Source organism: Denticeps clupeoides, chromosome 10 (assembly GCF_900700375.1).
Source record: "Denticeps clupeoides chromosome 10, fDenClu1.1, whole genome shotgun sequence".
Classification (NCBI taxonomy): domain Eukaryota; kingdom Metazoa; phylum Chordata; class Actinopteri; order Clupeiformes; family Denticipitidae; genus Denticeps; species Denticeps clupeoides.
Window position 1 is genome coordinate 1,399,039 of NC_041716.1, and position 13,467 is coordinate 1,412,505.

General features: G+C 48.3%; 1 protein-coding gene across 4 annotated transcripts in view; it reads right to left on the minus strand.

Annotated features, from left to right (window-relative positions):
- Positions 1 to 13,467, minus strand: part of wnk3 (WNK lysine deficient protein kinase 3) — a 35,009-nt gene that overhangs the window by 3,970 nt on the left and 17,572 nt on the right. For 3 of the 4 annotated variants that reach the window (XM_028995008.1, XM_028995010.1, XM_028995011.1), the window contains exons 3-18: positions 11,853 to 12,025; positions 11,031 to 11,251; positions 10,794 to 10,951; positions 10,460 to 10,548; positions 10,147 to 10,366; positions 9,730 to 10,066; positions 9,283 to 9,413; positions 5,724 to 8,294; positions 5,211 to 5,254; positions 4,975 to 5,107; positions 4,769 to 4,885; positions 4,595 to 4,696; positions 4,438 to 4,486; positions 3,740 to 3,886; positions 2,168 to 3,642; positions 1,343 to 1,574 (exon numbers count right to left, since the gene is read on the minus strand). In XM_028995008.1, the coding sequence (XP_028850841.1) occupies positions 1,343 to 1,574; positions 2,168 to 3,642; positions 3,740 to 3,886; positions 4,438 to 4,486; positions 4,595 to 4,696; positions 4,769 to 4,885; positions 4,975 to 5,107; positions 5,211 to 5,254; positions 5,724 to 8,294; positions 9,283 to 9,413; positions 9,730 to 10,066; positions 10,147 to 10,366; positions 10,460 to 10,548; positions 10,794 to 10,951; positions 11,031 to 11,251; positions 11,853 to 12,025 (6,199 nt within the window). The remainder of the gene's footprint in view (positions 1 to 1,342; positions 1,575 to 2,167; positions 3,643 to 3,739; positions 3,887 to 4,437; positions 4,487 to 4,594; positions 4,697 to 4,768; positions 4,886 to 4,974; positions 5,108 to 5,210; positions 5,255 to 5,723; positions 8,295 to 9,282; positions 9,414 to 9,729; positions 10,067 to 10,146; positions 10,367 to 10,459; positions 10,549 to 10,793; positions 10,952 to 11,030; positions 11,252 to 11,852; positions 12,026 to 13,467) is intronic. The other variant, XM_028995012.1, reaches the window with a different exon arrangement.

Sequence of the window (13,467 nt, forward strand, 5' to 3'; positions counted from 1 at the left end):
TGACACAGGTCATGGTGTGTGATGTCTGAGGACATTTTAGATCTACGGTGCACAGACAGTGTGTGTATATAGATGCACCGTATTGTCTTTTTTTGCTTTTAAGGTGCTGCAAATGATGCAGTAGATGATACGTCATCGCATATACACACGTATGCATAGACATGTTCTGTTTCTAACATGTTTTTCTCTACACGTATACAGAAATATTGTTATTGAAGACGGTTACATTTAGACATGCTGGGGAAAATATAGTAAAATGAAACCTTACAAAAGCCTACCCAGGTAGGAAAGAACAGGATATCTTCTATACTTTGAGCAGTGTGAACAGTGTGAATGGCAAATCATGGTTATTATGCTGGATCATCAGCATCTTGTCGATAACCACTGAGGATGCAAGATCTTGGACAAATTAGTTAAATCAGTGATAAACATGTTAGACATGGATAACAGATGTTATTGTTTTTTTTTTTTTTGTTTTTTTTTAAGTGATTGTCATTGCACACGGTGCACACAGTGAAATGTGTCCGCTGCTTTTAACCATCACCCTTGGTCAGCAGTGGGCAGCCATGACAGGCTGAGCAGTGTGTGGGGATGGTGCTTTATTCAGTGGCGCCGGCAACCTTCTGATTACGGGGCCACTTCCTTAATCGCTAGGCCACCACTGCCATGAAATATGTAGCCAAAATATGGAGAAATTTATGTTTTTATGAAATATTCCAATGCAGTGTTGCTGCATCATGTTGACCAACGGCTGACACCGTGCACATAATGCAGCCCACACCTGGCGTTAACAACACCTGTCCACAGAAAACAGCTGGAAAAGCGCAAAACCCAGAAGGCTTATGTGGTGCTACGCTGCGCAAGGAGGTCAAAGGTCAGGGTGGGCCGTGCCAGCAACTGAAAGGCCAAATCCGGCGGGGTACGAGTTGTTTTTTCTCCTGCCCCGTCTACACTCATCTGTTCTTTTCCCTGGGTGGGTATCCCATGCAAACACAACAAAAAAGGTCAAATATAACGTAAATAAAGTCAAAACAAGGAGAAGCACAACATAAATCTTGCACTAGATCTGCCAAAAAACATCAATGCTGCAACAATACTGTGTAGTGATATCAGTACGGACAATAATACGACAGTAACTGAACTGTGCATTAATAACAAGTAAGAAATTAATGAACTAATGAATTAATTTGTAGTACCACAGATGTTAGACAATACTGCATATCTAGCAAGGTGCTGGTCAACTAGGACTGGGCTGCTTTTGCTACCATCTACACATTCACTTAGCCATACCCCACACCGCATTCTCTCTCTTTCTCACGCTCTCTCGCTCTGTAGACGCTACCTTGCTGGACTCGGGGCTTCTTGAACAAGCCGGCGGAGTGGCGCAGTTTGCACGCCCAGCTTTTGAATTTGCGAGTCCAGGATTTCTTGCTAACGGGATTTCTGATACTAGGACATGTTAGGCCAAAATATCCACCTCCTGCATTGCTCTGCTGCTGCGATCCAGAATCGGCAGGGACCTGCTGCTGTGCGGCGTCTCCAGGAGCGGTCCTGTCAGAAAGGGAGGGGGCAGCCTGGAGACATTGCACAGGGAGAGAGGGCTGGTGAGCGTCACACAAATATGCAGCTGACAAAATAATAATAGTTTGTTTTAGCTATTTTTGTGTGTAGAAAACGAATTCATAATTAATTGCGAAATAATTAGGGAGATTGTTATAAATAATGCGAATACGATAACTCTGAAGATATTTTGCAAATCTTCATTTACTTTCATTGTGAACATCTGCAGTTTAAGAGACCAAATACAGATTTTGCCTTGTTGAAACACGAGTGTTTAGCGCAACAGCAAGAAGGTTCTTCACACTAGGAGTTCAAACTAATTTCTAAAAAATTTTCATCAGCGAATTGAATTGAATGCAAAAACTAATGAAACGGGAGAGATGTGGAGGTCACATTTACATTTACAGCATTTACCAGACGCCCTTATCCAGAGCGACTTACAATCAGTAGTTACAGGGACACTCGGGGTTAAATGTCTTGCTCAGGGACACAAAGGTAGTAAGTGGTGTTCGATCCTGGGTCTTCTGGTTCACAGGCGAGTGTGTTACCCACTAGGCTACTACCACTAGGTCTCCTATCGATTTCGGTGTGCAAAAACTTGACTTACGAGGACGGTGGCTTCATCAGAAGAAGGTAATGCTGCTTCTCCGTGCAGGGTTGACAGGAGGGAGCAGGGAGGGGTGGAGGAGGAAGAGAAGGTAGGAGCAGGCTGGTGCTCTACAGCCCCAAGTTCTACTGCAGGACCCTCCTTTTCCCCCTGGCCTCTTTCTATGTCAGGGGAGGCAGAGGAGGAGCGGGGGGTGGTGGAGGACGTAGTGGAGGAGGAAGAGTGTGGGGAAGTGGAGGAGGAAGAGGCTGGGGGAAGGGAGGACGAGGAAGGAAGGGCGGGAGGTAGTGAGGGTTCTGACGATTCCTCCCCTCCTGCTGACGTCAAGACAGCTGAGGACAAGGTGCAGACTGGCCCAGTTGCAGAAGCCCCACCCCCAGTTCCAGTAGGCCCCGCCCCACCACCGCTATACTCCTGGTACAACAGATTTCTCAGTTTCTCATCCAGTGTCTTGATTCGGTTGTCAACAAACTCAATTTTCGGTGGCCCTTCACTGTCTGATTCAGCCACAGAGGAGGGTTGTGCAGGGGAGGGGGTCAGGACATGAGACAAGGAAGGAAGGGGCGTGGCCTCGGAACCACAGAGGGACAGCGGGGGAAGTGAGGCCTCAGACGAGGAGGGCGGCACTGTGGGAGCAGGCTGGTCATCTGTGATGCTGGCCTCGCCAGTGGACAGCTCCGACTCCGAGTGCTGGAACGAGGGCTGCTTCGGGAGGGGGTGACACATGGGACCAGTGGCCTGTGGCTGGTGCTCGACTGGCACCGCCGGTGGCGGCAGAGCCTGGGCCTGAGCTACGTTCTGTTGAGGCAGTTGGGAGTCCTGCACCTGTGATAGGGGTGTCTGGAGTTGGTGCTGCAGCCCAGACTGCACCTCCTGCTGAAGCTGTGTGAGCGCAGCAGGTTCTGACACCGGTTGCTGGACTTGTAAGTGTGTGGCATCTGGTGGTATGGTCTGCTTTATTGGTTCCACTGTCTGCTCAATGCCTGTCGGAGGAGGCACCATCGCTTGTGCATCTCCTAGTGAGGGCACGGCTGGCAGGGCACGTTGTTGGGGTGATCGTTCCGTAGTGAAGTGACCATCAGCATGGCTGCTCGGGGCCACGTAGACAATAAAAGAAGAGCGAGACTCCATCTGAGCACTTTCTGAAGTGTCCCTCAGCCCTGATCCTGAAACAACACCGCAGGCAGGTGTGGTAAAGGATTCAGTGGTGGCAACACGGGCAGCCACAGGAACTGGGACCAGGTTCTGGATGCTGGCGGCAGAAACCGGCGGATCTGGTAAGACAGATATAGGAACTCCTGTGTCCTGGCCAGTCGAAGCAGAAGCAGTCGCAACTGATTTCAGGTCAAAAGCAGTCATGTCAAGAACAGGGTCGGTGGTCACTGGGGCCGAAACAGTGGAGACCGGAGGGGTGGAGGCACACTGTACATGGCAAGGAGGGGAGGCAATTCCAGAATGATGTGATTCCTCAAGATCTACAGAAAGTGTGTGAACAGAAGCATTGTTAGCAAGACAATACATTGTTGCCAATACTAAAAATCGACACACAAATACTCTTAAGAAGCATGTAACCTTCTGTTTCTGAAGACTGTGGAATTCTCTCTCCAGAAGGTGGGGGTGTTGATGCCCCCTGATTAGAATGAGAGTCACGGTGACGGATGGTTTGGTTGATGAAGAATCGCCAACGGCCCACAGGAGATGACTGGGGAGCCGAATCCACTGGAAAGCAAACCAGCCAAGTGAAGAAAATAATACCATTCTTCAGATGTGTTGTACATTACACATGAATTTACAAAAGATTTTTTTTAAACTAAAACTTAAATACCTGTACAGACTATAAAAAGAAAACTGTAACACTGAGCACATGATGAACTGACTCAAGTTAAATCTGCAACATCTGACCTGAACGAGCCATACCTCAATAGAATAATTCAGGTCTGAAACCCTGGAAAATTTTGCATTATGTTCCTTTATTTTTTTTTACACTTTACAACTGTACAAAATGTGAACTATTCACAGTTACAAACATCTTAAGCAAGTGTGTCCACACTTGCATGTTACTGTAACTGGTGGGTAAGGAATCAAACTTATAATCAAAGGGTTGTGGGTTCAAATCCCAAGGTGTCACTAAGGTCCCTTTGATCAAGGTACCATTCCCACATACCACTCCCCAGCCTTTCACCAAGAGTGAAGACACATTTTGTGGTGTGAACCGTGTGCTGTGCAAGAAACTATTCCACTAAAATGTTCAAACAGACATGTAAACTCACTTGCTGTGCTTGTTGGAGTGCTCACGTGCAGTTGTTCCATGGAACCACTCTGAGAAGGAAATGAATACATGAGTGTTGTTAACCTCTACACTCTAAAGCTGAAAAAATTAAAAACATACTGAACTTTATCGTTTAATACAACTACAGAAATTCACACCTGGGAAGAAGTGTGAAGAATTTCCAGAGCTTTCTTCACTATTGATCTCAGCACCTCCACAAATTTTTCTTTCTCAGTGTCCAGGACAAAATCCTCCTCCACCTGTGTGGGCAAAAGTCACATTAATGACACCCTTATGGTTCAATAGAGTTCCTGATGAAAAAACACAGATACCATGTAATCGGCAATGTCTTCTGGGGCGTCAGCCTCAGTGTCGAACTTGAAGGTGACCATTTTGTTGCTGTGGGTTTCCAGCTGACACTCCACCATGTTGTCTCCAGTGATTGACACCTAACAAAGTTTCAGAGATTATTTCCATATAACAATAAGCACTGAAGAATTCATTAGCGAAGGCGCCTACCACGGCAGGGGCTGCTTACCTGCAGCATGCTGAGCTGGAAATGTGTCCCTTTATCAGTCCTCTGATAAGAGGACCTCCTTTGGGTTTTAAGCTTCTCCAGCTTCCCATTGGCCAACAGCAGCTGTGATTCTTCACCACTTGCTACCATAGAACTAAGAGAAATGTTTAGAGATGCATGATTAGGCTGAAGAAATAAACCTCATTTCTGGGTACAGGACAAAATGCCAGAAGACAGAAGGTGGTTGTAGCACCTACCAAGATGAAGAGTTTTTATTACTGGCAGACTGGCTTGCAGTCTCCTGAGGAACCACAGAGATATATAAACACAATTAAACTTGGTATAAAGTCGGTGATAAAATGTAGGTGTGCATTTGGTTAGTATTTTTTATTCGGGACAATAAAAAGGGTTGTAAGAATGATTGATTACTCCCAGAAATGTTAATTTTTCAGTAACACTTTATTCCCAAGCCTGTTGGTTAATTTTGTGTTTGGGAGATTATAGCCCAGCTATTGTCGACATCTGTGCGTCTTCTAGGTCTTCATCAGCAGTCGTTTTCTGACCACAGGGCTGCTGCTGCTGTAATATATTTGTGTGGGAGCATCCTCAACACACCAACCAATCACATCAGAGTGGTGCTCCTGTGGTCAGAAACTGGTCACTGATAAAGGCCTACAGTTTAGAACTTTTTAGGTCCCTACAAAGTGAATGCAGCTACGCGATGGGTGTTTCTATGTGTGAATGATGGGGCCGTGACATGACATTGGTACCTGAACAGCACCCAGCAGGGCAGGGTCACACTCTGTCAGCGAGGGTGGGGGCTGGAAGGCCGTAACCGGAGGAGGGGAAGTAGGGATCATGGCCGCCATGCCTGGATGAGACAGTGGGATGTCTGCTGGGGTAGGGAGCTTTTGGGCAGCGAGCACAGGCAGAGAAGTTGGAGGATGGGCAGGGGCATGAGATGGACTCGGGGGTATCTGCGGAGACTGGGACGCTGTCTGGCTGGTCAAATACACCTCGTGATCAGTGCCTGCTTGTTTCTCGGTGTGGGCGTGCATATGGGCAGAGAGATTTGGTGGCTGGGGCTGGTGCTGTGGGGAGGATGGTGGTGGTCCAGCCACAACTTGGCTGTAGAGGGGCAGGTCCCTGCTCTGCGGCTGTGGAGCTGGGTGTTGATACGGTAGTGGACTGGGCTCCTGCTGCTGTGGAACAGTTTGTTGCCTGGGATGAATCTGCTGCTGCTGGACTTGTCCCAGCAGGAGGAGCTGCTGTTCTTGTTGAGCAACCTGGGACTGCAGGTGTTGGAGAGGTGGCCCCACCGGCTGGTACTGGGGCTGGATAATTGTGTGTACCTGGCTTGGGATGTGGGCTTGCACAGATGGTTGAAGAAGCTGGGGCGTCACAGACAGCGTGGCAGGATCCGCTGGAACAGGTGTGGGAGAGATGGCTGCTACAACTGGTCCTGGGGACAACATCATTTGCTGGTATTGCAGGACAGGTTGCTGATGAATGGCCTGGGTGAGATCCTGCTGAACGGGATGAAGGGTTTGTAGTGGTGCTTGAACATACTGTGTTGGCAAAAGACCTGCAGAAGCTTGGTGAGGAGGTTGAGGCTGCCCTACCATTGGGGCACTGGGTGCCACAAAAGGCTCAGGCTGGATTTGTCCTGGAATTGGAAGAGGCAACACTTGGGTCTGGAGTGGCAGCATCTGACCACACGGCTCTATATGGCTGAGTGTCGGCACTGTGGCAGATGCTTGCGACTGCATCTGAGGGTGCACCTGGACCGGCGCCGTCTGCAGAAGAACTTGAGCCTGTCCCGGGGCTGGGGCTGCCGGTTGAGGAACAGCTTGGGTCTGAGCTGGTACCACGGCCTGAGCCTGAACCTGATAAGGTATGCTGCCCTGGCTCTGGGCGACATGTGTCTGAGCGGAAACGGCTGCTTGGAGAGGTATCTGAGGCGGAAGGTGGACAGGCGCCGGAGTCTGGCCCGAGACCTCGGACACTGCTTGAACCATGACCGGAGCGTGGGACTCCACAACAGAACTCCTGTGTTGCTGATGCTGAGAAAGTAAAGCTTGTTGCTGTTGTAGGAATAATACTTGCTGCTGCTGAGTAAGGCCTAAGTGGACCTGCCGGGCGATCTGTGGAGCTTCATGCTTTTCTGCCATCGGCTGCTGCATTTGCCCACCATGGTGGTGCACCTGCTGGGCCTGTAGGAGCTGGTGTAGCTGTTGCTCTGCCTGATGCTGCCTCAGTAGCGCTTGCTGCTGCTGCAACATGGCCTGCTGGAGCTGTTGTTCCGTCGCCTGCTGCATTAAAGTCTTGTGCTGCTGCTGCAACTCAAGCTGGTGGTCCCTCTGCTGCAGCAAAGCTTGCTGCTGCTGCAACAGAACCTGCTGCTCTAGTTGCTGCTGCAAGACAACCTGTTGCATTTCTACTGAATGTTGCTGCAACAGAACCTGCTGCTGCTGTTCCAGTTGCTTTTGCTTTAGCATCGCCTGTTTCTGCTCTATCTGCTGCTGCACCAATGCCTGGAACTGCTGTTGCTCCACCTGTTGCTGCTCCACCTGTGTCTGCAACACAGTTGCTTGCTTCGGATGGATCTGTCCTTTCTGTAGATCCTGTGGCTGCGGTGGAAGATACGCTTGCTGCTGGTGCTCGGCTTGCTGCAGCAACATGACCTGCTCATGCTGTTGCAGCGCGATCTGCTGCTGCTGCTGCTGAGGCTGGTCCTGCTGCTGCTGCTGTAGCAACAACGGCTGTTGCATCTGCATCTCAGACGGCTGAGACGCGCCTTGCTCGACTTTATGCTGCAGCAGTGCAGCTTGTTGCTGCTCAGCCGCCGACGGCTGCAGGAGAACTTGCTGCGGGTGGTGTAGTTGTTGGACTTGCACCGCCAGCTGTTGTGGCTGTTGAACGTACCCCAGCTGGGACTGTGGCTCCGCCTGTTGCTGCGGTGCAGGTATGCTAGGTTGTTGCACTGACTGCTGGTCTCGTGGCTGCATCAGAGCCACCTGGGGCTGCGCTAATTGTATTAACGTAGCTTGCAACAGGGAGGCTGTTTGGGGTTCTACCATTGTCTGGTGATGCTGCTCAACAAGGGGCGTTTGTGGGTGCTGTTGGAATGGTGGCATGGGTGGCTGGGCCTGTGCCAGAGCCGCAGCCCCGCCCAGTAATCCTGCGGGATCTCCTATTGACCCAACAATGGGAAGAATATTCATTGGGGCCTGGGGCGAAACTGGGGGAACGTAGGATAGCGACTGGACAACTGAGGTTTGGGGTGTGGCACTGTCAAACGACTGAGAGGGCAGAATTTGAGCAATGTCTGTGGGGCACGACTACAGGTATTTGATTGTGATGGTGAAATAAAAAAAATTGAATGGTGATGGGGGGGGGGGGGGTGGGGGGGTTGATAAGAGAAGAGATAAAAGCAAGAATTCTGCATTAGTACCAGAGATTGATCATCAGAGAGTACATTTCTAGAACACATTAGTTAAAATCACAGCAAGTCTGAGTTAAGATCCAGGTAATCCGACTGTATTTCTGATAAGCATCATTAGTTGTGTGAGGCAAAACATTTAAAATGTGAAAAACGTTTAGTACATTAATATGTTTATGGTCTTTGGAGCCCCAAGCCATTTGTTTTTCTCAGAAAATAATAAGATAACAGGAACATTAGCATTAGACTATTCTGTTGAGTCTGTGTATGTTAGTTTGTTTGGTTTTGTTGTATGTAGGGACATGGTTAATGTTTCTCACAAATATGAATGTTTTGGAATTGAACTGGAATTCATTGATTTATGATTGATTGAAATATGAACTAAGTGGCAGAATGTTAAACTAAAAAACACATGCAATAATCTAAATGCACATGATTTTCATTTAATATTGAAAAGACATCTAAATGTTATTGATGCCTTACTGTAAAAACATTACTTATTTTAATATCAGAAAGTCCAACAATGCTCAAAAACAATAAACAGTTGACATTCTAAGAGTCTTGTAGATATTTGTATACAAGTGTCCAGCAAAAGTGTTGCAGAGAAAGTAGGCAGGAGACACCTGGACATGATGGAGATGTTAACCTGAGAATATTGGTTGCCTGTGTTGCCATGGAGACTGGTGGAAAGAAAGAGTTTGGAAACCCTCCATTGTGCTCAGTATGGAGCATCTCAAGGTTGCCCGAATGAATTAAAAGCTAACGAATGGGCTTTACCAAAAACATGCCTATAGGCAACTACCAGCGCACGTGGGCCTGATATTATAGTACGTCCTCCAGACACGCGGTTACGCAATAAAAATACTGATGTCAGTGAGGAGACTTACCGCGGGGCCAGAAGGGTAGTTTGGCTGAGCAGGACTGGTGTACGGGTTTACAGAGTCCCCCTGCAGGGGGAAGACATGGTTCGCTCCACTTGTAAGGGCTTCAGCGCTCGCTGCAGAGGCGCGCTCTCCCTCTGAGAAAAGCATGACAAGATGAGTCAGGCAGAATGTGCTCATGTCACCAGCAACTTGTACAAATTAATTCATAAGAGCACTGTCTAAAATAGAGATTATGACCAAAAATATGACAACAGCTGGATCAGGGATTAGCAGGAAAAAAGAGAGTGCCTACCCAAACCATTAATAATGTCATTTATAATAACTGCAGTCTTTTCCCATATGATTTGCCCTTCTAAAAATTAATCTGATGTCCTGCTGATTACTTTACAGATTAATCTCATTAGTCTGGATCTAATTAAAGTTAACTGTAACGGATACTCCAGTCATTACCTGCTGGACCAGTGATGGCCCCGCTGTGAATCTGTTGCTGTCGGACATGCTGATCCACCTCCGGCAGCTCTTCTGCCTCCACGTGGCCCCCTGTGGCCCCCACAGTGGTGCTGGCCCGGGGGCCCATTGAAGATGGGCAGGAGGGGTGGGAGCAGGAGTAGGTGGATGAGGTGAAGGTGGAGGAATCTCTCCTCTCCTCCAATCCACCGTGATGCTGCAGGAGCTGCTGCTGCTGCTGCTGACGTCTCTCGCGCGACTTCTTAATCAGCGTCACCCGGTCACGGATGGACTTCCCCACCACCTTCGCGTCGCTCTCGTGAAAGAAGCCGGATTTGACCTGAAGTGTAAATAAAGGGGAATGATTTCTCCATATTATCGAGCTCCTTTCGTTCAGTGTCACATTGTCCCTCTTCTCACCATCTCCAGTGCCACCTCCTCCGCACTGTCGTTCTCCAAGTCATAGCTGAACTCAATGGCCTCGTTGTCCTTGTGCTTGCCCTTCAGCTTCTTCGGCTCCTCCACCCAGATACGAAGAGCCAAGCAGTCCTGACAGCCCGTATCTTCCTCTGCCAGCTCCACGCGGACCCCTGTGTCCTCTCCAAAGAAAGCGTGAGTCAGAAGATCCTTGATGGTTAGCCTGGGAAGTAGAAAAAAAAGGTGTTTTTTCACTTTCTATGACTACTTTAGACACTTTTTGCGGGAAAGTGGAGTCTGCTGAAGGGATGCTCACCGTTCGGTTCTGTTCTGACGGATGCACCCCTCAATAATTTCTTTAATCTCTGGATCATTCACCTTGTCAAAACTGGCTGGTTTGATCCCCTATAGTAAAATACGAAATTTGAAGACTATACAAGGATGTAAACACCAAACAAGTTAACAAGCTTCATTAAATTTGAAGATCTAAATCTAAATCAATAAGCTGTAGTTGTAGCTATGAGGGGAGGAGCTGCCCTGCAACACTTTCTTGTTTGCTTTCATTACTGAACGTGTGTGAAGATGTGACACAAGGCTTAACCTGAGAAGTGCACATAGAAATTAATTACATGACCTCAGAAAAGCCTTACGCTGGTCACTTTGCGGTAGATCTGTGCCGCGTTCTGGCACTCCGAGTACGGGTACTCCGACGTGGCCATTTCCAGCATGCACATGCCGAAGGCATAGACGTCCACCGACTCGTCGTAGTGCTCCTCATACATCTCCGGAGCCATGAATTCAGGAGTGCCTGTGGAGTGAAGGATCCGGGAATCAGGTCTAGATCCACCGCCGACATCCGGCACACAACCGTAAACAACTGGCCGCACCAATGACGCTCTTGGCGAACGAGGTCCTCATGAGCGTGGCCAGGCCCAAGTCGCCGATCTTCACGGAGCCTGTGGGGCCCGTGATGAAGATGTTGTCACATTTGAGGTCGCGGTGCACAATGGGCGGCGTACGCGTGTGCAGGAACTGTAGCCCTTTGAGGATCTGCCTGCACCAGCTCCGCAGAACCTTGGGCTTCATCACTTTAAAGCGCTTCAGATAACTGTAGGAGGACACAGCCAGAAAGAGAGGCTTCAGTCATAGTGGTGACCGTGTTCTCCAGTGGCTCTTAAATTCAGTCAGTGTAGAATGTGAAAGGCCAAATATGGCTCTACTATCTATTTCAAATGGTCTTAGTCATGGTCATGTTCTTAATCATAAGTATGACAGTATGAAGATAAAGTAAATGTGCCAATATGGTAGTACATTTACATTTAGAGTATTTATCAGACGCCCTTATCCAGAGCGACTTACAATCAGTATTTATAGAAACAGTCCCCCCCTGGAGCAACTTAGGGTTAAGTGTCTTGCTCTGGGACACAATGGTAGTAAGTGGGACTTGAACCTGGATCTTCTGGTTCATAGGCGAGTGTGTTACCCACTAGGCTACTAGCCTAGTGGTTATGTAGCCTAGTGGGTAACACACTCGACTATAAACAAGAAGACCCAGGTTCAAGTCCCACTTACTACCATTGTGTCCCTGAGCAAGAGTGTCTCCAGGGGGGGACTGTCCCTGTAACTACTGATTGTAAGTCGCTCTGAATAAGGGCGTCTGATAAATGCTGTAAATGCAATAATGCACGAGGTTAACGTGTGTTGCTCACGTTTTTAGGGTCCCTGAGGTCATAAGCTCAGTGACCAAGACGATGCACTTCTTTCCACGGAGCACAGACTCCCATGAATCATAGAAGCGCACGATGTTGGGATGCTGTAGGCCCTTCAGCATCTCCGCCTCTTCTTTAAAGCGCTGCTGCTCAGCCTTGGTCAACTTGCGGTCCTGTGCGAGATAAACTGTGCATGTTACTGTTGCAGGGTAAAAAAAAAATCCAAAACAGAATAAATTGTTTTCTGCCAAAGCTATTTTTGCAAAGTTCTTCATTATTATTTTTTTTGTAGTTAATAAAATATATTCTACTGCAGTCGTTGTTCCAAAAACTACTTGAATTAAATAATAAAATTGCCTCAAAAGGCTGATGGATGAAAATTTTAAATAAATTATGATGATGTTACATGCAACGTTTCTACAAAAGCACAGAGCTGGGTGGAAAACACCCTGCAATCTACAGCAAGACCATAAATCTTCTGCAGCATCTCATTGCGGATGCTGAGCATGAACTGAAAACCATGCTGTGAATGATGCCTTTGATGCACGCAGAATGCGAGATCCCCTTTTAAAAATGTGCTGTGGAAGGGGAATGTGAAATGTATTGTCTCCATTCAGTTTTACTGCAAGAATGTAACCCTCGTAAAATGTCTGCCGTTACATAAACCGCACGCCGTGTTCGACCTGGCTGGACGGACAGAGGAGGGACGGGACGGCGATGCATGTCACGGCCGGGGGGGCTGACAACAGCAAAAAGTCTATTCAATTAAAGCCCTCCAGTCCACCCCTGGCCTCCATTTATAAGATGCTGCGGCGCCACCGGCCACCAGATGTCGCAGTTGAAAAGGGCTCTGGGGGAACCGGCACCCCGCCTGTAGAGCAGATTTCGGCTGCATCCGCAGCATAAATCCCCCCGGCTGGCACTGGCCGAGCGAAATATTACTCCGGAGGCCAGCGGTAAATCACGCTCCCCTGGCCACAGCCATTCACCGTGGCGATGCTGCTGCGTGACAATAAAAGCCTCCTCGTCCCTGGCAACATATGCAGCATTTCAGACATCAGAGAGTCACAGGTCTAAATCCGAGCTCTCTGCGTCTTCCGTCTACATGCTCCAGTGCAAACCATCGATATTATGATAAAAAATGCTTCAATTTATTGTCCGGGACCAGTAGTAGGACAATACGGCAGAGAGACGCTTTTCTGGGTCAACAGGCAAATCACAGCACTGTCATTACAAATGCAAATTGCACGCAGGTCTCAGTAGGCCTCGGTCGCCATCTTCATTGTGATTCAGGCAGGCGGAAGTGGAGGGTAAGGGGCAACAGGGGGACGGGGGCTGAAGCCGAGCCTTCAAAAAGAGCCAATCAAACGCTTCGAAAACGCGGTGTGACCATTTCCAAATGTGATCGTTCCAAGTCTGTCTGGTTTTTTTAAAAAATAAAAATTTACGGTGTCAACACTTTAATTTTTACGTCCCTGCGAGCCTCTGGATGCTTTGGACACAGCTCTAAATGACCCAAACCGACGCCTTTAACAGTTAAAACGTTTTTTTGAAAAAAGAAAAATTTGAAGCTCGCACTCATGGCGTACGTACACGCGCAGACAACACTACTGAT